This window comes from Colius striatus, chromosome Z (assembly GCF_028858725.1).
Source record: "Colius striatus isolate bColStr4 chromosome Z, bColStr4.1.hap1, whole genome shotgun sequence".
NCBI lineage: Eukaryota > Metazoa > Chordata > Aves > Coliiformes > Coliidae > Colius > Colius striatus.
In genome coordinates this window covers 47,090,374-47,117,294 of record NC_084790.1, presented here as the reverse complement: position 1 = coordinate 47,117,294, position 26,921 = coordinate 47,090,374, and the positions used below count along the sequence as shown (strand labels likewise).

Here is a 26,921-nt window from a genome sequence, read left to right as displayed (position 1 = left end):
GGTAAGTAACTAAGGAATTGTATAAGAGTGACTCAAACTTTCAACAGGACAAAGATGATGTATGATGTTGCTTTATCAGAAGTTTTAGATGGCTCCAACACAGAGAAATGGCAGAATAATCATCTACTTACTGTCCTCAAGGACTACACCATATGGTTTTGGGAAAGGTAAGCACCAGCAGCCCAACAAGAAACTCTACTCTAAGAGGTATTACACAGCACTTTTTGTAGTAGATTTTACTTTTTAGGAAAATATGCAAAACAGAAATAATGCAAAGTTGTTAGTAAGAAACACATTGACAATGACACACAAAACTAGGATGAAGCCTCAATGAACTGACAAGTCAAAAAAATTGTGAAAAAATGCTAAACAAACCTGCTAGAGCTTCGAGATCTTCTTGAAGAGCTATAGCTTCTTGGGGGTGTTCTGGATCTCTTCTCTTTCTTCTTTTTATCATCTCTCTCTTTTTCTCTTTCTCGCTCCTTCTCCTTATCCCCATCATTTTCCTTTTCTTTGTCTCTATCTTTATCTTTGTCCTTCTCTCCCTCCTTGCCCTTAATCTTCTCTCTGTCCTTCTCTCCTTCTTTCTCACTATCTTCTTTTTCCTTGTTCTGGTCTACTTCTTCCCTGTCTTTTTCCTTCTCCCTATCTTTCTCCTTTTCCCTATCATTGTCTCTATCCCTATCCCTGTCTTTTTCTCTGACTCTCTCTCGATCTTTGTTTCGCTCCTTATCTCTCTCCTTGTCCTTCTCTTTGTTTCTCTCTTTATCTCGCTCTCTTTCCCTGTCTTTGTCCCTCTCCTTTTCCTTGTCTCTATCTCTCTCTTTCTCCTTGTCTTTGGCCTTTTCCTTGACCTTTTCTTTGTCTCTTTTCTTGTCCCTGTGAAAAAACGAATACAAATCCATTAATTCACCTTTCTAAATAAAAGGATAACTAACTCTTTAGCACACATTAATTGCTTAAGATTAAAAGTATGCATCTCTGTTGAAAAACAGTGATCATTCTCTAATTTTCCACCTCCGTTCATCATGAGGGAAAGGTTATATAGCTAGATAACCAAATTGGACAAGGGGAGGCCAAAATAAAATCAAACTGTTATCTTCAGAGCTATGTTACTGCACTTTGACAGAATATGTCTCTTCCCCTCACAGGTATGTTATAATACATGTGAAAGTTTTCTACATTTTGTCAGGAATGAGACAAATTCCACAATCTGTAAATCTTTACTACAAGCATGTGCACACAAAATGGACTGCAGATTAACCACCCTCACATGAATGACAGCTGGCTGACAGAAGTCTTTATTTTACAGTGTTCTCTCACATAGATTACTTGGAACTGCTCGGAACTCCAACAATAATTAATATATAGAAATGAAAAACCAAGGATAAAATTTCACCAAAGAAATTCCCTCAAAGGGCAAACAGATGATCAAAACTCAATCAACTTGAACATCCATAATGTCATTAGCAATTCAAAAATTATTGAAAAAATTGTTAATACAGTAAAAGCAGAACAGATTAACAGAAAAGCCAGCTTCTTTGATACAGGCAAAATGATATAAGTTAAAAAAAAGAACTGTAAGGAAAATTCCAATAGATGTGCTAGTCCTCAAGCTAAATAAAATACAATTAGCTCACAGCTTTGGCTGGAAGATTACATTTTGGTATAGGATTATTTTTAAGTATGAAACTCCATCTTTCTATTCCAGCAGAGACAGATACAACTCCTAGATCTGTCTTTAGGACATACAAAAATGAGTAATTGTTCAGAGAAACAGGAGAAAGCACAAGATAAGTTAATTAACAGGCCTTTACATGTCCCAAGAGAAGTAGACTGACAGAAGGTGCTGTGTCTATTGGTATTGGTGCCTGTTCCAGGACTTTTAATGATTCTCAAAGAGACGCGTTCAAGAAAGGTAGTGTCTGTGCTTAGGACCTCTCCCATGTGAACAAAAGTGTTTGGCTGTATCTTCTTCTTAACCACTCATAAATAGGGCCTCTTGTATGTCTGTGACCTGACAACTCTGGTTCCCATCAGGTTTTGCCAAATACCTCTTTAGAAGTCTCAGAGAAGACATTTAAAACCCTAAAGATGAAACAGCACACGATTCCTGACATAGCAAAGACTCTCACAATGACCTAAGAAGTGCCTTTCAGTTAACTTATCAGAGAGATGTCATTGGACTTGCCCATTCCAGTGAGCAGAGACAGCAAGAGACGATCAAAAGGATCCTTCAATAAATCCGAGCTACCTCTGTAGCCTAGTCCTCTCTCTACTGAGGTCCAGAGATTTGCAGTTCTCTTTTCTATAACATCTCTTCCTTCCAAAAATGAGGCTACTGCAGAACCTAAATATGAAGCTTTCTTTAAATGAATCAGGGATTTACAGAGAAGAAACAGAAAGAAAAGTACCAAGACTTCTATTCATGAAGGTACTTTCATAGGCATTTTTGGTTTGTGAATATTTACTATGCTACCCCTCAGAAAATTATGTTATTATCTTATTGGAATTTCACAGTTCAATAACTAAGACAATCAGAGGTAAAAATAACAAACTAGGCAAAACAGAGAAATATTACATTCTGAAATGCCATATAACAGTCACACACATTTGTGCTCACAGCAGTGTATGAGACAGCCAATGGCAAAAATAAAAGTTCATGTTTTATATGTGTTCTCAGAATATGGGATCAATTTCAGCCTGAACCCAACTCTCCGAACACGTAAGAGATCAAACAGGCATCATCCACTTTTTTGTGGGTTGCACAGGCTATATAGAAAATCCCTAATCTATTGGTTAAAGTAGGGTAGTTTAAGTTACGTATTTTCATTCAACTTGAACATTGATAGAAACGTAGACTAGACTATCAAAGTTTAGGTAACTTCAGAATGATGGTTTAAATCCCATAGGCACCATCTGAGCTACTATGAAGAAAATCACCTCTACTCCAGTCAAAATAGTACACCTAGCATTGTTTACCTTTTATTCTTCTGTCCCATCAACAAAGCCTAGTGACAGGGTAAGGCAGCCTAGAGGCAAGAGGCCTACATGGATGAAAAAATAACTACTGGAACTACTCAAGGAGAAGAAAGAAATGTATGTAAGGTGGAAAAAGGGCCTGGGTGCTTTGGAAGAATATAGGAACACCACTGGAGTAAGCAGGAATAAAACTCGGAATGCCAAAACCCCTTTGGAATTAAACCTGGCAAAGGAAGTAAAGGAAAACAGGAAGCATTTCTTCAAATACATCAGCAGCAAAAGGAAGATTAGGGAGAATGTGAACCCACTGATAAACAAAGAGGGTAACAGAGAAGGTGGAACTGCTGAATAGTTTTGCATCAGTCTTCACTGCCAAGGCCAGTCCTCAGGAAATTCAGTCACAGGAGGACAGAATAGTCGGGAGAATGGAAGACTTTCCCTTGGTGGACGAGGATGAGGTTACAGACCTGTTGGCCAAGCTGGACACCCACAAATCCATGGGTCCTGATGGGATGCACACACGAGTGCTGAAGGAACTGGCTGATGTGATTGCTAAGCCACTCCCCATCATTTTTGAATGATTGTGGAGGACTGGTGAGGTGCCTGTGGACTGGAGGAAGGCCAATGTCACTCCAGTCTTCAAAAAAGGCAAGAAGGAGGGCCCAGGAAACTACAGGCTGGTCAGTCTCACCTCCATCCCCGAAAAGGTGATCAAACAACTCATCCTGAATGTTATCTCAAAATACATGAAGGATAAGATGGTTATCAGCGGGAGTCAACATGGCTTTACCAAGGGGAAATCCTGCTTGACCAACATGATAGCCTTCTATGAGAATATAACCAGCTGGCTAGATGAGGGGAGAGAAGCAGATGTCATCAACCTTGACTTCAAGAAGGCTTTTGACACTATCTCCCATAACATCCCCATCAGAAAGCACAAGCATTGTGGGTTGGATGAGTGGACAGTGAGGTGAATCGAGAGCTGTCTGAATGACAGAGCCCAGAGAGTGGTGATCAATGGAGCCGAGTCAAGTTGGAGGCCTGTGGGGTTCCACAAGATTCTGTCAACATCATCTTCAATGATCTGGATGAGGGGACAGAGCGTACCCTCAGCAAGTTCCCTGATGACACTAAACTGGGAGGACTGGCTGATTCCCCAGAAGGCTGTGCTGCCATTCAGCGGGATCTCGCTCGGCTTGAGAGTTGGGCAGAGAGGAACCTCATGAGGTTCAACAAGGACAAGTGCAGAGTCCTGCATCTGGGAAGGAACAACCCCATGCACCAGTACAGGCTGGGGGGGATTGGGGGATTGACCTGCTGGAGAACAGCTCCGCAGAAAGAGACCTGGGAGTCCTGGCTGATAATAAACTAAACATGAGCCAGCAATGTGCCTTTGTGGCCAAGAAGGCCAACAGCATTCTGAGATGCATCAAAAGTGATGCAGCCAGCAGGCTGAGAGAGGCTCTTCTGCCCTTCTGCTCTGGTGAAGCCTCATCTGGAGTCCTATGTCCAGTTCTGGGCTCCTCAGCTCAAGAGGGACAGGGAACTGCTGGAGAGAGTCCAGTGCAGAGCCAATATGATCAGGGGACTGCAGCATTTTCCTTATGAAGAAAAGGCTGTAGGAACTGGGGCTGTTGAGCCTGGAGAAGAGAAGACTACAGGGAGATCTCGTTAATATTTTCAATTATCTAAATATTGGATGTGAGGAGGATGGGGCGACACTTTTTTCTGCAGTGCCCAGTGACAGGACAAGGGGTAATGGACAAAAGCTGGATCACAAAGAGTTCCATTTAAACATAAGGAAAAACTGTAAAGGTGATGGAGCCCTGGCACACGCTGCCCAGGGAGGTTGTGGAGTCTCCTTCTCTGGAGGTTTTAAAAACCTGCCTGGACACATTCCTGTGTGACCTCATTTAGGCTGACCTGCTGTGGCAGGGTGGTGGGACTAGATGACCTATAGAGGTCCCTTCCAACCCCTACCATTCTGTCATTCTGTGATTTAGAGATTCCACCCTTCACCATTACCCAAAATGTTTGTTAAGATTTCTTTGCAAGAACTCTGTACTGTGTGCTAAGAACAGCATAAATTGGAATGGAACTCACCGAGAACGAGAGCGACTTCTAGATTTCTGCCTTTCCCTAGATCTGGACCTTTTTTTCGGGGGACTTCTGGATCTGCGCCTGTCCTTGTGTCTTGAGAGCGATCTGTTGCCAGACCTACTTCTACATGAACGATACCAGAAGAAAGTTAGTTTAATACTGAAAAATCACTCTAACCATCAGAGGAAAAAACACATAAATCTTGACTCAATACATAGAATTATACAGAGATATACTTCAGTGGTATACTGACTACAGACATTTCTGAAGATATGCATCCTTTATGCTTGGTTAGATGTGCAAGCCCTCCTTTGAAACAATGCACCAATTAAGTATTACCCTTGTTTCATAATAACTTCTATGAATAGTCTGGAAAATACAAATTCATATCATAGTAGGTAGCTTTCCTGACTAAACTACAGTGCATAAAATCTACTACAGACAATTTCTATCTGTTTGCAAAAACAGTTACATGTTGTTAGCTCAATCATTTATTGCAGTCTTGGTCTGAAGAAAGATGGCTTTAACTGGTCTCTTTTTGCTTTGACCACCTCACATTTTAAATTAACTTTGAAAAAAGCCACACTAAACAAGAAAAACCCCACAACACTGTGATTCAGTATTCAGTCCAACTACCTTTTCAATTGAATCGATTTGTCGGCACTGATTTCAATCATAAGAATTCTCAAGGAAAGTACTGAGCATTTATCACATGACAAATAAACAATGCAAATAATGTTTCTATTCTCCAAAAACATCCAATATAAGTTTTCTGATAAATATAGATAGCATAGTTGCAGAGATATGAGGAAGAAAACAAAACTTTTAAAAAGACCGTATTCCCTGTTCCAAAATATTTTCCTTTTTTAGGAGAATCATACCCCCTAGGAAAGCAAAAATTGGAAGCTAAATTTGAACATTAATTTTCAAGAAAACCCACATCATTAGACGATTGGCCTGACAGGTTAAGGGACCATGAAGTTTAACTTAAGAGACAAACAGGCCATGTGTATTACTCAACCCCGATGAACAGAGAGGCTGAACAGTTACACGACAGTTGCCTGAGTAGAGGAACATACATTATATAAAGTTTGGTTTGTTTTAACTTGAGGTTAAGGGGGTATTTAGTATGTAACAGGTATGAAGCTGGTTGGGACTGGGTAATGTAAGCAGAACCACAGCAACAACCCAAGGAGAATGCGTGGAGAAAAAAAGTGAAAAGTTCAGCATCAAGAGCCTTCACCTAGGGACCCTGAAGGAAGATTACCAGACAGTAGTGTGCATGTGTCAAAAGGCAGGAACACGTTGTAATAATCCCACCTATTCCAAGAAAGGAAATGAATATGTATAAGGCAAGAGTATGTAAGTTCTGAGAAATGCAGACAGAGGTGCACACACGAGGTGGAAGAATCCCTGGCGTGCCCAGTGCCACAATAAAGAATAGCTGCTTAATAGTCACACTGGCCTTTGAGTCCTGATACAAACTAACTACAGGGTAAACTAATTACAACTGAACCAAAACAAAAATTTGAATAAATTTTCTATCATAGACATAAAAATAATTTAAATGTCTTATAGAATAATAAAACAAGGAAGTAGTAAAGATTGTTTATTCTTAGGAATAAAGCTGCCTTGACAGATCAGACTGGTCTTTTTGCAGAATGTTCTCAAAACTGACAGAAGCAGCAGTAAATCATTTAAAAACACAGAAACCAACCAAAATTTATCCAGGAACAGTTGTTTAAAGTACAGGTTTTTCACAGTGAAAAGATGCAAGTTTACCTTCTAGAAGTGAATTTGGTTTGTGTCAATACAAAATAGTAGTAAAATTACTGCAGTGTTACACAAAACAAAGACTGCTTTTCAGTTATGTCCTGAGCTAGAGAAACTGCAGAGAAGCAAGCAGTAAGGAAGTGAACAAATTATTCTTCTTCCATTAAAAAGATATCTAATATTTTTATGTCTTTAGGTAACATGTAATCTGGTGTCTCACTACCACAAAACTGAAGCCTGTCCTCATTTCATATTTGTTTGGTAGTATAACTAATAACTTCCTCTGGCCAGCTTATCTGTATCTGAATGAGTTCTAGTTGCCTTGTTAACAAGATGATGATAGATGAAAGGATGCAACACAGTTATTGCTGCAAAACTGACAACATTCACATTTTTAAAGTGTAAGCCACCAAATACATCTAAATTTCTTTTTTTTTATATACTTAACACACCCAAATGTTTTTATATTGATGATGTAAATGCTTAGAAAACGTTCCTAACACTGAAAGAATCTGAACCATTTCAGGAATCTTTTTAAAGTATCACATAAGTACAGCTATCTCATACTTGGAAAAAACCTTAATGAGCATACTTCAAGGGTGATCTAGTAATTTTATTTCCTCCCATATTCCAAAGCCTGTTTCAGAACTGAACAAATTTAGCAAAGCAAACAAGATCAGAAAATGAAAAACTGCCCCAAGGCCTTCTTCTCTGACTTTTAGAAAAACATAGCTTTGCATTTACAGTACCACAAATAAAACTACTACAGCTGTTAACTTGATGTTTAGACGTTCAGGCCAGCAGTAACTTTCCACCAGCAAAACCAGCCAGCCTACCTGCTCAGAGTTTTAACAGTATACTATGTGTTTGATCCACAAAATATAGTTAACTCTTTTTAAAACAGAGGTCACAAAATGGTATTAATGTTACCTGGCATAAAACATATCATGAAACCACAAAAATTGCTATGCAACATAGCACAAAAAGTTCCTTCTAGTGCATTTTATCTGAAAGTAATCCTGGTAACATTTTGCTTTTAGAAGGAAAGAGTATCTGTTCAGAGATAATGTTGCTCGTTACTCTGATCTGCTCAAACCAAGTCAGTAATCTTCTCAACAGCAATACCTGTCTTACAACTCAGGAAGAATTGGCAGTAATCACCACCACTCAAACAACCCCGATATGATCTCTCAATCCAAAATACAAACCATACCCACCTGTGTTTTGAGTGTGACCTTTTCCGTCTAGATCGCGATTTTGAGCTAGACCTGGATTCTGAACGAGAATGGGAACGAGATCGACCGCCTTTTCTTTCACTGCTCTTTCCAGACTCTGAGAGGAAAAAACCACTTTGCAGTGTAAGCTCAGAACATTTAAAGATCCCAGTAAACAATCTGGCACAAGTGGAATGTACCACATATAGTGCAAGGGGCCTACTCTTTGCACATCTTCCTTCTTTGCAAATATCCTTCAGAAACATCCAAGAAAGTCATTGCATATACTCGTTGAGTGCAGCCATCCTGCAGCAGTACACATAAATCAGATAATTATAAACAGCTAGCTCTATTAAGAATGGGATTTACGTTGCTGCCACAATGCACAAGAACACAATATGTTCTCCTCTTGGTCTATTGTAATTACTTTTATTCTCCCCCCCCCCCCCCAAAATAATAACCTGATAAGGATACAGTAAATTTAGAGGGTATAATTTTGACAACAAACTTAAAGTATTAATAATTAGTACTTTTTAGACATCTAGATAGTTCAACCACTGCACAAATACTAAAGTTCTATTCCTCAAACATTGTTTTGCAGGAGGGAGGGATGGAGAGAACAGGTTGAAAAGTTGGATTCAAAGGCCAGGTAGCCAACAGAGACCTTAACAGTGACCTCACCAGACTTTGTTTCAGACTCTAGATGACCGTTTCTTTGCTGCTTAATGTTGAGGACATGTTACAGCTAGTTTTCTTCCAGCCCTAAAAAACAACGTGAAAATACCCACACCCCAAAAGAACCCTTCAAGACCCTGCACTATCTAACCTACATAAGGTAATATCTGTGTTTGTTAGTAAGAATTACAAAATTATGATCATGAAAAGATCAGGATCTCAACTGCAAGTGTAACAAACTGAGAACTTCTCTATGCTGTCAGTTTGTACTTGGTTAAAAGCAGCATAAATCAGCGGTGAAATGTCTGTCTAATCAGTCCATCAGCACTTTCTTCCTTGACCTGCTATCTCATTGTTAACAAGGAAGAGGGAATGAATCTGGATGATAAAAAAGTCCTTTACAATTTCTTAAGTTTTATCACAGTCTCATTCTCACATCCCATTTGCTAAAAGGACATCCACAGTCTTGAGTCAGCATGAAAAAAAGCATAAAACAAGGATGAAATTAGCCCACTGCAGTTTATTACTGCTTTCAGAACCATGCCAGTTCCCTCTCATCATGAAACTACAGCATAAATGGGTGGTAGAGAAGAAGCCAAAATATAAACTGTTTTAATTTATAAGTTTCTGAGTACTTTGAACTTAAGAAGCACTAACATGAAGTATTAATTTAGTATTAGCTTTGTATTTTTTAAAGCATTCAGTGAGCACATATCTGAAAGTAAGACATGATGAAACAGTCATAGCTTCATTTCATTGCTTCTTGCATGAACACAATTTGTTATCTTCTTTTTTTTCCGTCAACATGTATTGTTCAAGTACTCTTTTCCCATGTTTGAAAAATGCTCTTAAAAGCTTGTGCAAAGGTACACAAAGAATGTGTCTGTTATGGAATAAACACAATATACCTACCTGGCTCAATAGCAGCAGAAATGAAAGACTGGGCTTCCCTTACTCTCTTCATCACCTCTTCCAGTTCCTTGGCAGCAGCTTGTGGTGTCATTTCAGGAGGCTTCACTATTGCATTATTGGAGTGATTTATTCTAAATTGAAGAAAAATAAAACTTTTAACTCCCAAACATTTGAAAAGAGAAAATGGAAAACAACTAAGAAATGAAAACATCTCAATTTCCACGTATGACTGAAAACTTGAAAGTATCAAAAATGTTTTTTATTGCTTTCAAATCTTGCGACTTTTAAATAAATGCAGCACAATATTTGTGTTGTGGTTTAACCCCAGCTAGCAACTAAGAAGCACACAGCCCCTTGTTCATTGCCCCTGTCACTGCAGCACAATGTGAGGAGAACTAGGAAAAAAACAGTTAAATATGTGTGTCGTGGTTTGACATGACAGTCTTTTCCGGTAAGGGGGAAGGGGCTGTAAAGATGGGTCCTCTAAGAAGTTGCTCACAACTCTCCCCAGCTCTGAGCCAGACCCACTTCTGGGGCTGAGCCAATTAGACACCTCCATGATCACTTTTTAAGAAGCTGGAAGGGGAGGTTTCTTCCTCCATCTTCTTACTTTTTCTCTGACCCTTCTTTTTCCCTGGCTGGTAGTGGTGCAAGGAATAGGAACGGTGAGAGAAACAACCACGTGGACTCCAAGGTCAGTGATGAAAGAGAGGAGGAGGTGTGCTGGAGCAGAGACTCCCCTGCATTCTATGGAGAGAACTGGTGAAGCTGAGATTTAGTTTCATTTCTTTAAAGACCCCGCCATCAGTGGTAGAGACTCATTTTGATAATGACCGCATACCACGGGCAGAGACTCATTTTGCTAAAGCTGGCCCCAGACCAGAGGCAGTGATCCACTTCATTAAAGGTCCCGAGCCAGGGACAGTGACTATGGCCAGAGGAGGCCGTGTCCCATGTGGGGGACCCAACCACTTCACTGCAGACCCCGAGCCAGGGTCAGTGATTTTCTTCTTTAAAACTATGGCCGGAAGAAGCTGTATCCCAAAGGAGGGACCCTGTAACACTATGGCCAGAGCAGGCCGTGTCCCGAGGAAGGGACCCAATATCTACAGGTGTAACTGTGGGGAGGAACTCATGACAAAACAGCTCATTAAACTTATGCCCAGAAGAGGCCTTGTCCCGAGAGAGGGACCCTGCAACTGCAGAAAGTGCAACCGCAGTGAAGAATCCACGCCAGAGATATTCACCAAGGACTGTGTCCCGTGTGAGGGACCCTGTATCGGCAGAAGCCGCAGCTGTTGGGAACAACCCACACCAGAGGAGTTATGGACTGCGTCCCAGGGGAGGAACCCCATGTTGGAGCAGGGGAAGAATGCCAGGAGTCGTCCTCATCTGAGAAGACAGAAGCAGCAGAGCCCATCTGTGAGAGACTGACCACATTCCCCACTCCCTGCCCCCCTGAGCCGTTGGGGTGGGGGGGCAGAAGATGGAGATATCAGGAGCAGTGAGCTGGGCCTGGGAAGAAAGGAGGGATGGGGGAGGGAGATCTTAAAGTGCTGGTTGTCATTTTCTCATCATCCTACTCCCTTTTTGCTTTTATTCTGTTCTGTTTCTTGTAGAATAAACTTTCCTACTTTCCTCTAAGTCGAGTACTGGAGTCTGTTTTGCCCAGAACCATAATTGGCAGCGAGCCCTCCCTGCCCTTGTCTTAATCCACAACAACCTTGCTTATCTTTTTACTCCCATTTCGCTGGGGCCTCCACCATCCTAATGACGGTGGGAGTGAATGGGGGCATCGAGTGAGAGACTGTCGTGGCACTGCTGTGCTAACTGGGCCAAACCACGACAATGTGGGTTGAGATAAGAACAGTTGAATAACTGATTTTTTAAATATATTAATGGTAAATAATAATTATAATGAAAAGGTACATAACAAAAGGAGAAATAAAATCCAAGGAAAGAGACAAGTAATGCCCAATGCCATTGCTCAACACTTGCTGACCAATGCCCAAGCAGCAACCCACCCCTCCCCGCCAACTCCCCCAAGTCTATGTACTAGGCATGATGTCCTATAGTACAGAATAGAACTTTGGCTGATCTGGGTCAGCTGTCCTGGCCATGCTCCCTCCCAGCTTCTTGTGCACCTCCTCACTGACCGAGTATGGAAAATTAAAAACGTCTTGACTTAGGTTTAGTGCTGCTTAGCAAAAACCAAAACATTATGCTTACACTAGAGCCAACACACAGCCCTGTACTAGTTACTAGGAAAAAAATAACTGTCTCACCTGAAAGCAGAACAGGGTGTTAAAATATTTTCTAGTAGAAGTCTGGGAATCTAGTTGTCTATTTCAGATCAAATCTCTACATTAAAGCCTACTAATTACTTAAACATAACATACATAATTACATATTAATTACAGACACAATGTTCAATCAGTATAAAGGACTACAGATTCTTTCAATATTATACTTTCTGCTACCTCAAGATTAAATATAACTATATTTTACTCAATGCCACCCATATTCTTCTCACAGAAAGTTATATCTCACAGAAAGTTATATCCAGTTATGTTCCAGTTTGGTAATATTTAAAAAAAAAAAAAAATCGTGCCATCAGTCTCATGCACATCAGTCTTGTAAATGTATAATGATACACAGAAATATCTCATTCAAATAATTTCTTACTTCAGTGGCCTGTCTCCAAACATAACTCCATTAAAGGCAAGAGCTCGAGGTACAGAATTTTGGTCTGCAAATTCCACAAAAGCAAATCGTGTTGGCTGAGTCTCATCACCTGCCATCCGCACAAATTTGACTTCTCCAACTTGCTTAAAGAATTCAAGCAGCTGATCTGCTGTTGTTGTCTAGAAAGAGTTGAACATTCAGCTGAAGTGAAATACTTAATGAAAACCACTTATCCAACATATCAAGTAATCTAAGAGCTCTAGATTTTGGACAGCTATCTTACCATTATTGCACAGGTGACACGACTTTGGTAATGTTAAATTCACGAAAGATGAGTACTTTTTCTTCTAATACTCTAAAGAACATTTTCCATTTTAAAAGCCCTGAAGTCCTACATCTAGGTTAAAAAGCCCAGGGTTTTTGAGTTTTCAGGCAATTAATTTGAAGCAACTGATGAGGCTTTCCCTGGGTGCAAGCTATTGACTGTGAATTTTGATAATTTAAAAAAAAATAAAAAAATAAAAAAATACTGCAAGACTTAGCTTAGTTTTTCTACTAGCTTTCAGCTTCCCTTATTTTGTCAGGATCAATAGTAGTTTTACACTCTAGTAGCTACTTTGGCACTCAAAATACCCCAAAATAAAATATTTGCATTGCCGTCAAAAGCCAATTGTTTTTCAACTAATTCAATCCACTGCTGAAAAACCAAGTTTCTGACTGACCTGATTTTCATGTTACAGAAGCTCAAAAGTATTTAAGCTAATTCTGCAACTAACACTAGGAAACACCCTTCCATCTCACTGTACTTAAGCAATTACAGTGCTGTGGCAGACAGCTGCTGTGATCTCAAGACTTCTGAGGCGCTGCTCAGCTAATACAAACCCGACAGACATTTGACAAACACACACAATTTTATTTGTGTTTCTCAAATATCACTACAGTGTAATTTCTCTGATATCCTGCCAGAATGAATTTCACAGTCTAGTCTGGTCTGATCTGATTGGCACAGAAGCAACCAGAAGTCAAAATACCACTATTAACCAAAAAGACAACTTATTTTTTAAAAAAATTCCTTTTGTAATCAACTGATATGTAACTTTAGAATTCAGGAATTACAATTCTACACTTTCCATTAGTGTTTCCATTACGAAAAAAATAAAAGCTACCTGGGAATTCAAGTTTCCAACATAGACCGTTCTCCTGATTTCATCAATTTTGGATGGATCCACATTCCCCATAATTGGCGGTTGTGGTATTTCTCCCAGTGCTGTAATGTTAGGGTCCAATGCTGCTGCTGGTATAGCCCCCAAAGTGCCAAGTGAAACACCAAGCTGGAAAACATAAAACCAGAATATGCCTTGCAACCAAGCACTGGTGGGAGATACTTCACTTGTTAATACTTGCCTGTCCTGTGCACTTCTGTAAAAATAAATGTAATGAAGGCAATACTTTAAGCTTCACCATTCCAGGTGAGCATGTTTTTTAAAGAGCAAAAATTGGTCCATAAATAACCTTCTATAGCTAAGATTTTCTGTGGGCTTTGGGTTAACACCAAAGAGGTCTGGCCAGGGATGTGGTGTATCAATCAGAAAACACACAGGTTTGAATTTCTAAGGCTTACAGTCAAGGTTTTGTGAGGAGCCACTTTTGCTTGGTAACAGGAGGAAGGGGCTACAGTGATGATCCGCTAAAGAGTTCTCAGACTTTCCCCTGGCTCTTGGGTTCAGACTCACCTCCAGCATGGCTGGGCCAATCTGGCACCTCTGCCATCACTATTTAAGGACGTGATTCTGAAGTGCTTGGGAGGAGGTGGTACAAGATGGAGATGACCACGTGGACCCCATGATCAGAGAAAGAGGAAGAAAGGAGGAGCATCAGACCAGAGACTCCTCTGCAACCTGTGGTGAGAATGCAGATGTACCTCTGCAACCCATGGAGGGCAATGTCAGGACGGAGAGCCATGAACAGCTCCAGGTGAGAGATTGCGTGAGGAAGTGGCCATGGCACACACAAGATGCGAAGAAGAGCTGCAACCTTGGGATGAACGCACATCGGAGCAGCCTGTGCAGTCGTCCGTCCCCGCCCCCCCAAGATGTTCAGTGGGAGAGAAGATAAAGACAATGGGATCAGGACTCTGAGTGGGGAGACGGTGGTCTTAAAGGGCTGGTTGTGCTCTTCATTGTTGTACCACTCTGTGTTGTTTTGTGTTGGTTATATTTTGGGGTTTTAAGGTTATGCTTTAGCTGATGTTGCATTAAATTATTTTCTGTTTTCTTCCCCAAGCCGAGTAGCCTGGTCTGTTTTGTCCTAGACCATAAGTAGCAATTAAGCCCTCCGTGCCCTTTGGCAATTCTCAGGTCTTTGGTACTTCAGTCTAATCGTGGTCTTTTGTCCCTGGATGGGCCTAAATCTTACAGTATCTCCTGGGGAACATTACTTTTAAAAGTCACTTTAAAAAGAAACACTACTAAATTAGTCTGCTGAGCTCCTTGTTTGAATATTGTCTCCACCAAAAAAGCAACTGCTTTTCCAGCCAACAAATTTTCTAACAAGTGTGAGAAACTCACAACAAGCCACCAGTAATTTTTTTTAATGTAACAAAAGAGAAAAGTACTTAATTTTAACTTGAATTTTGCCCTGAACAGCAGTCAGTAGGTGTCAAGAAAGGCTGGCCGAGGCCAAAGCACTGAGCAGCAGTAGCAGCAGCAACTAGCTCCTATGTTGTGTTAGTAAAATGGTCAAAAGCTCTGTCATAGAGATATTTTGTAAAAGCACTCTAATGCAACATTTTAGTGTTCCAAAGAACTACGTCAATGTAACTATATTTTGATTGATTTTTAGGAGGTGGCAGTTATAGCCACCTCCTAAATTAATGGGTCTAGGAAATGACAATAATTAAAACAGTTAGTATTTAGACACTATTTTTGAGAAAAAATAATCTGAAAGAAAAATAGAGAAAAGGCAGTGCATGGACATCTTGTATACCCTCAAAAAGAGGCAACACAGTTAAACCTCCACTGATCTAGCACACAAGAGGACAATATCCGTGGATCAGATTGATCTTTTTCTCCAACCACAGAGAAAGCTACCAAGTGCAGAGGAAACCAGAAAACAAGACGGTGATTGAATTTTACTTACTGTAGTCAATGGAGTTGGTGTAGGTATAGGAAGCAACCCTGCACCAGGCATCAAGCTTGTCATGGTAGGAGCAGGCGCCAACAGAGAAAGGGCTTTGGCTTCATCTGGGATTTTACCTGAAGAAGCAAATTAAAGAGTTACACAGAGTTGGAACACTATACAGATGTTACTCTTTCTATGATATTACAATTACCCTTGAATTTAAAAACATAATAAACAACAATGAATCTATCTACCAGATCCTTAAAAAGAAACAAATAAGAACTTAAGTTTTTCCTTTTACCCTGCTCTACTAGGAAAAACAAAAAGTGAGCAAAACTTCAAAGACTAGCAATCTTATTAATGGATTATTATTTTAAAAACTGAATAATGTATACAATTATTTAACACTTTGAGCTATGGGTCACCTGTACTGGAAACTTAATGTTCATGAACCAAACGATATCAAGCATGGACGCTTTCCCAGGGCGGTGTTTTCACGGTGATCGAAAGTTGTTTTACACATGACAACCGTTCGTGTTGGCTGCATCACTAATAGCACACAGAACATCAGATACAGAAAAGAAGAACATTTTTTAAAGTTTAATCCCCAGAAATGGCAAATAACCAAATCAGTAAAAGAAAAAAAAAACAAAGAAAAAAGAAAAAAAACAAAGTATGTGCTAAATGAAATTTGTGCTTTTTTTATTCCTTTGGTGCTACCTACTTTGGATGTAAAAATAAATAAAAATTAAATAAAAACTACTGAACTACAGTGACTCCACACAATACACACTACAAGTGAATCTGGAGGTGGAAGAGGAAAAGACAGAAAAAAATTAGATTTGTACTGTCTCACATTCTAGGTCACCTTAGTTTACCTGAAACTTTAAAAAATTACTTTACATTTACCAAGATTGAAGAAAATAATAGCAACTGAGCAGCTAAGCAAGTTCTATTTTCCCAAAATATGTATTTCCTACAAATTCAACCAAATTATATTCCTGCTGTCATGCTGAAAGTATAGGTAATCTCTAACCTGAACTAATCACAGGTTTCATTCTACAAGTCACAATTAGACTGCTAAATGAACCCAGAAAAATCTTCAAAAATCAAAAAATTTCATAGTTAAACAACTATGACTACAAAGAAATGTACAGATCAAATATGAAATGCAAAGGGATTTAAACTGGTACATATGTTAAACTGAAAAACTGCAGAAATAAATTATATTATGTACCTATGACCTATTAAAAAATACTGGTGTAAATGTCTATCTGTTATCTAACTGAGCTCCTTGGTGTTTCTCTATGCACTTTATTAAAGTAAATGCTTGTATTTAAAATCATTTTAACTGTTGAGGTATACACAAATACTGGGCCAGTGGCTTTTACTGCTTTCATTCAAACTTTGTAACTATAAACCCCCTAACTTCAGAATTTAAAAATGAATATGTAAACACTTATTAAAAACCAAAATTTAAGTTTCAAAACACCATGTAGTTTTAGCTATGTGAGTTCCAACAGACCCCACAAAAGAACTACTCTAAAAAAATAAAAAGAAGAAAAAGTGTTGCAAACCTGTTCAACAGATCTGCAGTAAGTTGAGTATGATCAAAGGACAAAACAAATCTAAATGAAACTTAATTTATAATTATGTAGCATGAGTGGAATAGAATAGATAAAGTAACAGTACCCATTTTTCTCTCATGCTTCCTATTTACATTTACTTTATTTATGTTAAATTTTGAGATGCCTTGCTCCTTAATATGTAACAAACCACTTGATTTTGCTATCTAAAGGAAAGAAATAGGAAAATTATTAGCACTTAAGAATTAACTGTGCAACAATGACTTCCAGGGCTTTTTAAAAAACATGCATGAATCTGAATTATTATTACAATGCTCAGCACTCTTTACAGATCTTACTTTGAAGTCAGTCATGCAGTGATAGGTGGACCTGATTTGCCTGACTGCTCATGAGTATCAGGTACTTTGCTGCACATCCTGCCTAGTATGTAGCTAATTAACAGGCTTTCAAATATACAGTTTCCAGCAGCTGTGCATGCAAATTAGGCATAGAATTATGTACTAGTTCTTATGAAAATTGAAATAGTTAAGTGTTTTCAAACGACTAAGGAATCAGGCTTTATCCTGAAGAGTGAGCATCTTGCAATTAACTGGATCTGATGCAGGTTTCTACAGGATCAACAGGCATGGCTCACAAATCCAACGGCAGAAATGGGTCCTCATGTGGATTGCCTGCATTCTAATTTAGATCCTTGATCAGTAACGTACGTAAGTATATGCCTAATTTAAGTATGTGCTTACATACCACCAATTCAATACACACGTAACCAGATAAACTTAAGAGATACTTAGGCATTTAGTCCTTTTAAATCAGGACTGAGTTAGGCACGTAACTAAACAGATAATGACTAAAGCTCAGAAAGGTACTTAAACACAAGCCTAAACTTTCAGTATATGGGTCATCTTACTGAAATAATTGGAATTACTCATATATGCAAATGTCACTCAAGTAATACACTGAACACTTGGGGTTACGTGCACTGTTGTTGCAGTTCAAAGAATGAATACACACAATCTAAACTGTAAAGTTATCAACATTACTTCCAGAATGGTTTCCTCCTTCAATAATGTAATGTTTTATGTTAAATACAAAATCTAGTTGGTCAGTTTCATTCCACAAACAAAGATTCATTTATTTTATTCAAGAATGAGAAGAGAGTCTGTCTCTACAGTCAGAGCCCTGAAAATTTGACTGTACATTCAAAGACACTGTCTTTTCAGAAGAACCTTCTCCAGTTTTTAAGACCAGGTCAAACTTTTAAACAATGCTATAGAAAACAAACGGGGGGGGGGGGGGGAGGGCACGATATTTAAAAGAATCTTTGCAATATCTGTTATTTAGACAGTTTTGAAAAATAAATTAATATGCAAGGCCAAATAACCTCACAGGATACAGGCATTAGGTTTTGGAGATTTTTCTCCATTCATTTATTTATAAAAGGAATACAAACCCACAAAGACACAGCAAAACATGTGGGTTATGACAAACAATTAGGACATTTGAGGAATAACGGTTTCCTTTTTTAAACTCGTGATATTTAAAAGCTGAACATAAATGAGGTAAATATATTTGTTTTCTAATGAGGGAAACAGACAAGATAAATATGCCACATCTATGCCACAACCTTAGAACAATTTCTCAGAAGCTCTCCTGTTTAGTAAATTATAGACTCTATGATAATTTTATTGATTCTTCACTTGGCAAAAAAAATTTGGAAGCTGAAGCACATTAGCTCTACATTGCCTAGATACCTAATGCTTGTTGTCTTAAGTATGACTGTTATTTTTTTGTATCATCAAAGTGATTGAGTCCTAGTCAACCTAGTCCATACCAGAATCCATTTTGCTGAATGCTGAAGTATCTGCATTAAGCGAGTACTAATCACAGTATTTTAATCCTTCTCCCAGTGCTCAAAGAAATTAACTTTCTACTGTTAGTAATGAAACTATGTGGTTAATCCTGCTTGCCAAAACTATTTCTGCAATAAGTAAGTTTGTTTATTTTAAAATACTTACAGTTCACATCTACTCTAAACATAAAGGAATGGTTATTTTCCTGCTACTTTTAATCAATGGAAGAAGTACACTTACAATACAATAATTTCCATGTGATCCAATTCATGATTCTTATTGGATTTAGCAGCAGTGATTAAAGAGATTACACCTACTGGCAATTACCTCAATTGCCACAGCTAAATCTGACAGAGAACACAAAGCTGAGTTCTTCCCAGCCGCGGCACACAGCCTCTGCATATACCAGAGTGAAACTGACTGCAGTGCAGCTGCTGGGAAGTGCAATGCCTGAAGACTAGACACACCACCTGGTTCACCACTTCTGCTTCAGGTCCTCCGCTTCACAAGTAGTAAGATCATCATTTAGGGATAAGAACGTTCCCAATCACTCCAGCATGAATTGCTAGGGTTTCTGAGATTGTGAGATGACCAAGAAGATATTTATTGTCTTTTTTTTTTTTTTTTTAAAAAAACCAACACCACAATCTTTTTGAAATAATCACCAGTGGAAATGCGATATGCATACACACATACACACAGAACTGATTCAATCTTCCCACAAATAACAGTGTTAAAAGACAATATGCCTCACATAACACATTCCAACCAAAACTTCAAGCTGTATTTGTACTTATGAGTGGTAAACAGGTTTTTTTTCTGAAAGCTACAAAATCAAAAAAAAAAAAAAAGGATGAAATCTTTCTGCCACTGACCTCAGTGGAGCAAGGTTTCATCAGAAGCAAACAAGTATTTCATGATATTCAATATTCATGAAAGTTCAATTTCAGAAATAATAATTATAAACTGTTTCCTATTAGACATAAATAGCAAACCTTCTTTTGAACAGACCATGCAAACTAAAACAAAAATACTCTGCTGAGGAAAAACAGCAGAGAAACATCTTGACTTGACTTTGTAAAGTTAAATTTCTCCAGAAAAAAATTCAACTGTCCCTTTCCAAGATAAATTCACAAATCGTAACATACAAAAGAATGCATCTTAAACTGATATCAGTCTTTTTTGCTATTGCTGTCTTCTGACACAACGTGCTCATCTGTTGAATTTAGATGCTTAAACATATTCCAAATCAAATTTATCTGAAATTCAGAGTATGAAAATTAATAATATTCTAAATTCTATGTATACCATCCACCATTCATAAGCAGCTTCAGGTCAACTTCAAAATGAAACACTGTGAACCCTTTACAAAACACCATTTTTACAGAACTGAAGTACCAGTTCACAAGTACAAGGGAAAGAGATTTAACAGAACAAAACAAAAAAAGGGACAAAATAAAATAAAAAGAAAAGAAACAAAGGAAAGAAAGCAAAATAAAATAAAAACAGAGACAGGGCGTCCATCTTCAGCAGGCCAGACTTCGATCTCATTTCCCCCATGAAGGTTTCACTTGGCGGCAGGTTTAGTGGCATGGCAAACAATGCCTAACTCAGGCAAGTGTAACAGGTCTGCCTTGGCCAGTCTAGTCATCTAATAATGCACAGATATCACACAGAGAAAACATACAAAACCAAATTAATAGTCAAAATCCATCTACCAGATAATGTGGACATTTAATTTAGAATGATTAGGGTGGTATCTTTGTCTTTCTTTCAACCTTTGTGTTCTCAATATATAAATGTTTGAAGAAAAACCCAGTGATACACACACACAAAAGTCATATTTTGACAGCTTAATAATGTTACCTCATTTACCATAATATTTTTGTTAATTTTTTTATTAAATGTCACAAAATGAACATTGTTTTCATTGTGTACTGTTACCCTCCTCATATCCCTTGACTTACCGTTGTTTAAATACACTTCAAATATCAGTCTTTATTCTGGTTTTTAAAACTGAGTTTTCAGAGTTCCACTTTACTCTTCTTCTATGTTTGATTCGGCGCATGAAATTTCTTATTACTGGCATCATTGGCCAAGGATATAATTTTACCTCTTGACAGACTATTGCCATCACTACTTCTAATGCCCGCAATACACTCCACTGACTTCATCAACAATGCATTATACGATAGAGGATAAAAAATCTTGCACTGTGGTTCCCAAGGCCATGCTTATTTCACACAATAAATTCCTCAGAAAAGTTACATCTATACAAATTCACATTTTTCTAAATTAAAATTAGTGATTTTGTTAGAAAGTTACGTGGAAACAGCAATCTGATGGTAAAAAACCTAAAATTGGCATCACCCCCCCCCAGTCACTTGTTGACCTAATTGTGTATAAATCTCTGTGGGGTTCAGAGTGATTTTGAAACAGCGACTTTTTTTTTTCCACATATTTTCTCAGAAATGGCTAACAAGTCAGCTTATTCTTGTTCAGATTGGAACAAGATTTGTCAGAACCTTGGTTTTATTCTCCTTTCATTCACTGTCAACCACCAAGAGACACAGGAAAACACCACTTTACCTGCCTGTTGCTATATTATGTCAAGTAGTGATCTCATCACATGAAAAACACCAAGAAGTGTTCATACATTAGGCAGCAATCTTCCTATCTGGCAGTACTGAACCAGAGTTAAGACCTTTTTTTTAGAAGAAACATAAAACTAAGATCCTGAATCCTATCGTCAGTTATTAGGGGCAACATTTGATAACGTGGACTCTGGTCTTCTTAGCCTCTACAGAGCTTCACGTAGGTACAGCAATACACTTTTTGTGGTTTAAGAATAAGCTCAAAAATTAAAACCAAAAAGCCCCCAAATAAGGCATAAAAGCAAGTAAAAATTTAAGCTTCACAAAGAACAAATTCATGTGCCATATGCCTCTATTAATAAGACTTCAAGAACGGGCTATATATTGTAGGTCAATGTAGCCTTTAGAGAAAGTATTCATGAGCCTATGGGATTCAGGAGACTAGTCAGGAGTTTGTTAGGAACATCCATACCATTATTACAGCAGCATTAATCTCATATTATCCAGATCACGATGTGGTAAACATCCCCACAAATGGTACTGTGAGACCACTGTCAATCTCCAAGAAGTCAACAGCATTTTTTGAACAAAAACCTGACTCTCGCATTTAGAAGAGCTATGTTAATAAGACTGGACTTGCTGCAGTTTATGGCTCAATCATTCTAAATATTGCTATTCACAGCAAAGTAGCCATCACATTCAAAGTGAAGTTAGGTTGACTCCATCAGCTGGAATGTTTCTACTCCAAAGAAGCAAAACAAAGTCCAGAACCAAATGGACTGATGCTCAACTCCACAATGATCCCAATGAAGTCAATGGGGCTCTGCCTAACTCCAGCAATACGTCCACCACAGGGCCATGCTTCATACAAGTGTATTCAAATCTGGCATATTACACTAATTATAAAAACTACCTTATATTCAACATATCTGTAAAAGTATGACATCAAAGCTAGTCAAAGGAACACCTGTGAACGCAGTATTCACCAAGCATTTTATTTTATCAAGTGTTTAAGAAATATTTTAATGCTGGATATTTTATGCACAGATCCTTTTTTTTTTTAGAGATACCTAAACCAAAAAAGTACCACCAATATACATAAGAGAGACTTTTTATGGCACACAGATTAATATTTTCCACAATACAAGAAAACTGACTTTTAAAAATTAAACCAGGAAGTAAACATTTATAGTCTAATCACCATCACAAATGCTAATTATTTTACATTAGATCAATCTAAAATGGCCAAATGCGTGTATCACATGTCTACAAGCAAAACTGGTATTCAGACTAAAAAAAAATTAAAAAAAAAAAAAATCCCCAAAAAAACAAAACCCAGTCACATGAACTGCAATGTTATCGGTACCAGAAAACTGCCTAACCTTTTTAGTGCTCCATTGACTTCACTGAGAGCTCTGTGTGAGAATAAACTCACCAACACAAACTACACTGAAGGGAATTTATTTTCTTCTCCCTCAAAATATATAACTATGGAAAACAGAATTATCCTAATTTATTTCAACTACCTTTTTTCTAACGCTGAACTTCACTTCAATGCATAGAATTGGATTTCTTCATTAAATTCTCAATTTTGTTTTTTTCAGAAAGCAATGAAGTAACAACAGAGCACCATCTTCTTACATTGAAAGCCTAAAACAATTAGCACACGTGACAAAGACCAATATTACAGAAGAATATTTGAAAATACCAACCTTCTGCGCAGGGCACAACTATCAAAGCTCTGTCAATAAAAACCGTGTTAGTTAGATGCTGGGCCACACCAACACTCGATGCCTCACGAAACTTAATATAACATACTTTGGAGGAAAAAGCAAGAGGTGCGTTGCTGCAAAATAAAAGGAAAAAAAACAATCAGTCACATTAAATAATTGTATGCATATATTTTTAACTACTACTCTGCAATTAAAAAAAACATGCTTTAGACTTCTTGTAAAAAATAGTCAAAAGGCAAGAGTACAGAAATTTACCAATTTACCTACTTACTAGGTCACTGAAAAACACATAGCATAACATGTCCTCCCTTTTAACAGAAACTTACAGAAGTCAAAGTCTCAAACAAAAATGGCTAATTTTATCGTTCTTGCTAAACAATATTGACCAGTATATTACAAATTACTATTGTAAGCAGCATATTTGCTTGACACAGTTATCAAGTAAAAAGTTTATAGTTTATCTTTTTTCCTCTAAATAATCCTTTTTTTAGAAAAGTCACGAAACAAGCCCAGTCATTTTTCCATATATTCCTCCGAGAGCAGCCCCCAAGAACTGATAACTTTTTCTTAGGACTTCATGAAATCAGTTTTGTTAGTTCTTATTAAGGTAAAAGTAGTTCATGAGAGTTCTTTAAAACGTTAGGCCTTAGTTCACTAATGCAAAAAGAAGTCCTTTTTATCATCTGCCTTATTTCGGCACAGCATGTATGGGATAACGATGGAGCAGGCATGAAAAATTTACTATCTGGCTCGAAGAAGGAAGAATATGTCATTTCATTTCCCCTTTAAAGTATACCAACAAAGATGTCAGAAAGCTTAAAAGGTGAACATTATAATCTTTATCAAAATCAAAGAAGCTTGGTTGAGAAAATATACCTCCGAGTCAAGGTTTGTAACTTTTAAAAAAGCAGTTTATTCCTTTATATACAGGTGAACTCTTCAAACAAAGGAGTAGAATATTGCTTAAACATCAGCAATTTCTATTTGAAAAGACCACCTGTCTTCTATTGAAGCAGTGATTCATAGAAAATACCAGCAAAAACCGCTTCACTGTGACCCTCCTTGAGCTGAAGCAGAAATGCTTGTCCACTTTCTGCAAGCACCAAAAGCAGTTCAAGGTTAGCCCAACCCATCTTGTAGTCTCTCAGACTGCAAACAAGTACTCCTAAAGTTTTTGCATGCAATTAATTACACTTTAGTATTTAAATACAAGCTCAGAAATTTTAAGGCATATGATTTTTTTCCTATTAATTGCATAAATGAACCAAGAATTTAGTCTGAGGTAGGCCAACTGGTATGTTTCTGGTTACCAGAAAAGCAACACTTAGGTGAAATATCTAGAGAGTCAACTTCAGAGTGGCATTCAGAAACACTTATGATGGAAAATTCTGTTAAAACAGATACACCGAGGAGGCAAAAATAAACAGTGAGTGGGAGGGACATAAACATGAGAGTCAACCATATATAGTTTAGAAGAACACTGCAAGATTACTACATTTCTTCCACTACTTTCTTTGTAGTGGCAAATGCTTCAGTTTCAAGTTTCCACATCCAAGAAGGAAACCACTGTATAGAAGAGTTTGAGGCACCTGTGAGGTCCTGGTTCAGACCAGTTTTAGACATGAAAGGCGACAGCAAGCTACGACTTTCCCAGTACTCAGCAGAAATGTTTGCATACAACTTTTAATCCTACGTATTCTGAAGAGACAAACTTCAACCCCTACAAAGACTTTTTTTTTTTTTTTTAATGGCTACAGCTATTTTTGGTTGATTGGGCTTGCTGAGGAGAGGGTGTTTGGGTTTGCTGTTGTCTGAGGCTTGTTTATTTGTTTGTTTTTAAATACATGTGCCAATATTACAATTCAAATGGCTGAAGCCTCCACTGAAGATTCTGTGGTCCACACTGTTCGACTCCTAACATCTCCTGTTCTGGGTTTTTTTCCCCCCCGTTTTCATTGCTAATCCAAGAATATAATTTCATTCCAGGCAGTTCAACATCTATACAGCTACCACTGTAGTTACTTACAAGACTATTTTTATAATATTCTCCCCACTGTATTTCCTGGATTTCAATCACAAAAACTATGTGGAAAGTATGTTAAAAAAATACTAACATCAGAACCTTGCTGCAAACAAGGATCCAAAAAGAAGTCTCAGTACAAAGTGTTTTCTGAAGGTTACAGCAGAGAAATTACGTATTAGGAAATCAGCTCTCTGAGAACACATCAATGCTGCATCTACATCAAGGAAAACAATTAAGATCCAAAAGATCTAAAATTCTAAAAGGTTTCACACTGATTTGAGTACTTTCCCTTTACAAAGTGGGCTTCCTAAACTTTCCCAGCAGACTTCTTAAAAAGTCTTTCTTAAAACAGGCAAGTCCCATTCTGGTTTAATTACTTTTGCTGCATTTTTTTTTCTGCTAACCTTTTCTGAGGCTGAATTGAGCTACAGTCCCAGCCTTCATCCTATGGATAAAAAGCACTGATGCAAAAAACAACTCCTACATCTCTGATTCAAGGTTACTACAAGTCAGTTTCTTTAGGAAAGCAAGAAAACTCAAAAAGCATATAAATATCTAAATAGTATTCAGACTTTTCTGCCATTTTTGTTTTCCTTTGTTGAGAGACAGTAACACCCATATCCAAACAGAATAACAACCAGTCAAAAATATTTCACAAGAACAACCAATTTGGAAAGCTACAGTGAAATGGGAAATACCAAAACGTTTTGTAGCCTTTGAAGGGTCTCGATTTTCTCAAGGGGGTGGGGGGACGATGACAGTGGAGGAGAAACTGAAATTAATTACTTATCAAATAAGATGTTATAGAATAACGGTGCAGATCACATTTAAATAAGGCTGTCTGTATTTCATCTCAAAGAACTCATCTATACTGCATTGGCTACAGGACATAACAATGTTTTGTATATTTAAATGTAAGTAACTTTAGGCTGCAAAAACCACAGACAACAAAGAAAGAAAAGTTTCAGGGAATATTTCCCACGGCAGGGAACAAAATAAACCCTCTTATGCTCCTGCATATTTAAACATTGGCGTGTGGTTTCTCAAGACTTTTCGCACTTTCAGGCTTGCAGAAGGCCTCCTTCTTACCTTCTCAATAGCCTCTCCATATTCCAAGTTTAGAAAACTTGCTAAGCACAGAAGTTTTGCAAAAGTTAAAACGAGAAGCTCTCGTTAAACAACAACGGCAATTCTCCATTCCCAACATTGGAATACAGATCTCTAAACAATGCAGGACCATATACAGGTACACAAAACTTTAGCAGTTTTTCATCAGTCTTTGTGACAAAATATCACTGTAGCTGACACTGAAGCCTTACTAGTGTGACTCTCTTCTACACAGAAGTGTTAAATTCACATGGAAGCCCTGGTGCAATAACAACTGTTGCTACATAAATTAATTCTCTTACATAGGCTGTGGTTGTAATACTATTCTCTATTCTTGTGGAGTTTTTCATCCTATCTAATCATAATTTTCTAGGTCATTTTCCAAGCACATTTCACATAAAGTTAGTTGGAGGGAAAAAAAAAAAAATAAAGGCAAACTCTCTCCTGAGACCAAAAAAGGTCTCTGAATAGCCTTCTTCTTAAGGTTAAGCTCTGTTTTCTGGGAAGATGACCAAAACGCTTGATAAAGAAGTGGAATAAATGAGGTCTTTGAGTATTGAAAACCAC

The 26,921-nt window shown here is 37.9% G+C and overlaps 1 protein-coding gene across 2 annotated transcripts in view; it reads right to left on the bottom strand.

The window, feature by feature from the left end:
• SREK1 (splicing regulatory glutamic acid and lysine rich protein 1) overlaps window positions 1–26,921 on the bottom strand; it is a 40,182-nt gene that overhangs the window by 9,088 nt on the left and 4,173 nt on the right. The window contains exons 1-9 of one of the 2 annotated variants that reach the window (XM_062019491.1): window positions 23,204–23,284; window positions 15,887–16,010; window positions 15,480–15,595; window positions 13,508–13,672; window positions 12,342–12,520; window positions 9,657–9,787; window positions 8,073–8,187; window positions 5,086–5,205; window positions 376–879 (exon numbers count right to left, since the gene is read on the bottom strand). In XM_062019491.1, coding sequence (XP_061875475.1) covers window positions 376–879; window positions 5,086–5,205; window positions 8,073–8,187; window positions 9,657–9,787; window positions 12,342–12,520; window positions 13,508–13,672; window positions 15,480–15,542 — 1,277 coding nt within the window. In that variant the 5' untranslated portion in view covers window positions 15,543–15,595; window positions 15,887–16,010; window positions 23,204–23,284. Of the gene's footprint in view, window positions 1–375; window positions 880–5,085; window positions 5,206–8,072; window positions 8,188–9,656; window positions 9,788–12,341; window positions 12,521–13,507; window positions 13,673–15,479; window positions 15,596–15,886; window positions 16,011–23,203; window positions 23,338–26,921 lie in introns of those variants that run through there. The other variant, XM_062019490.1, reaches the window with a different exon arrangement.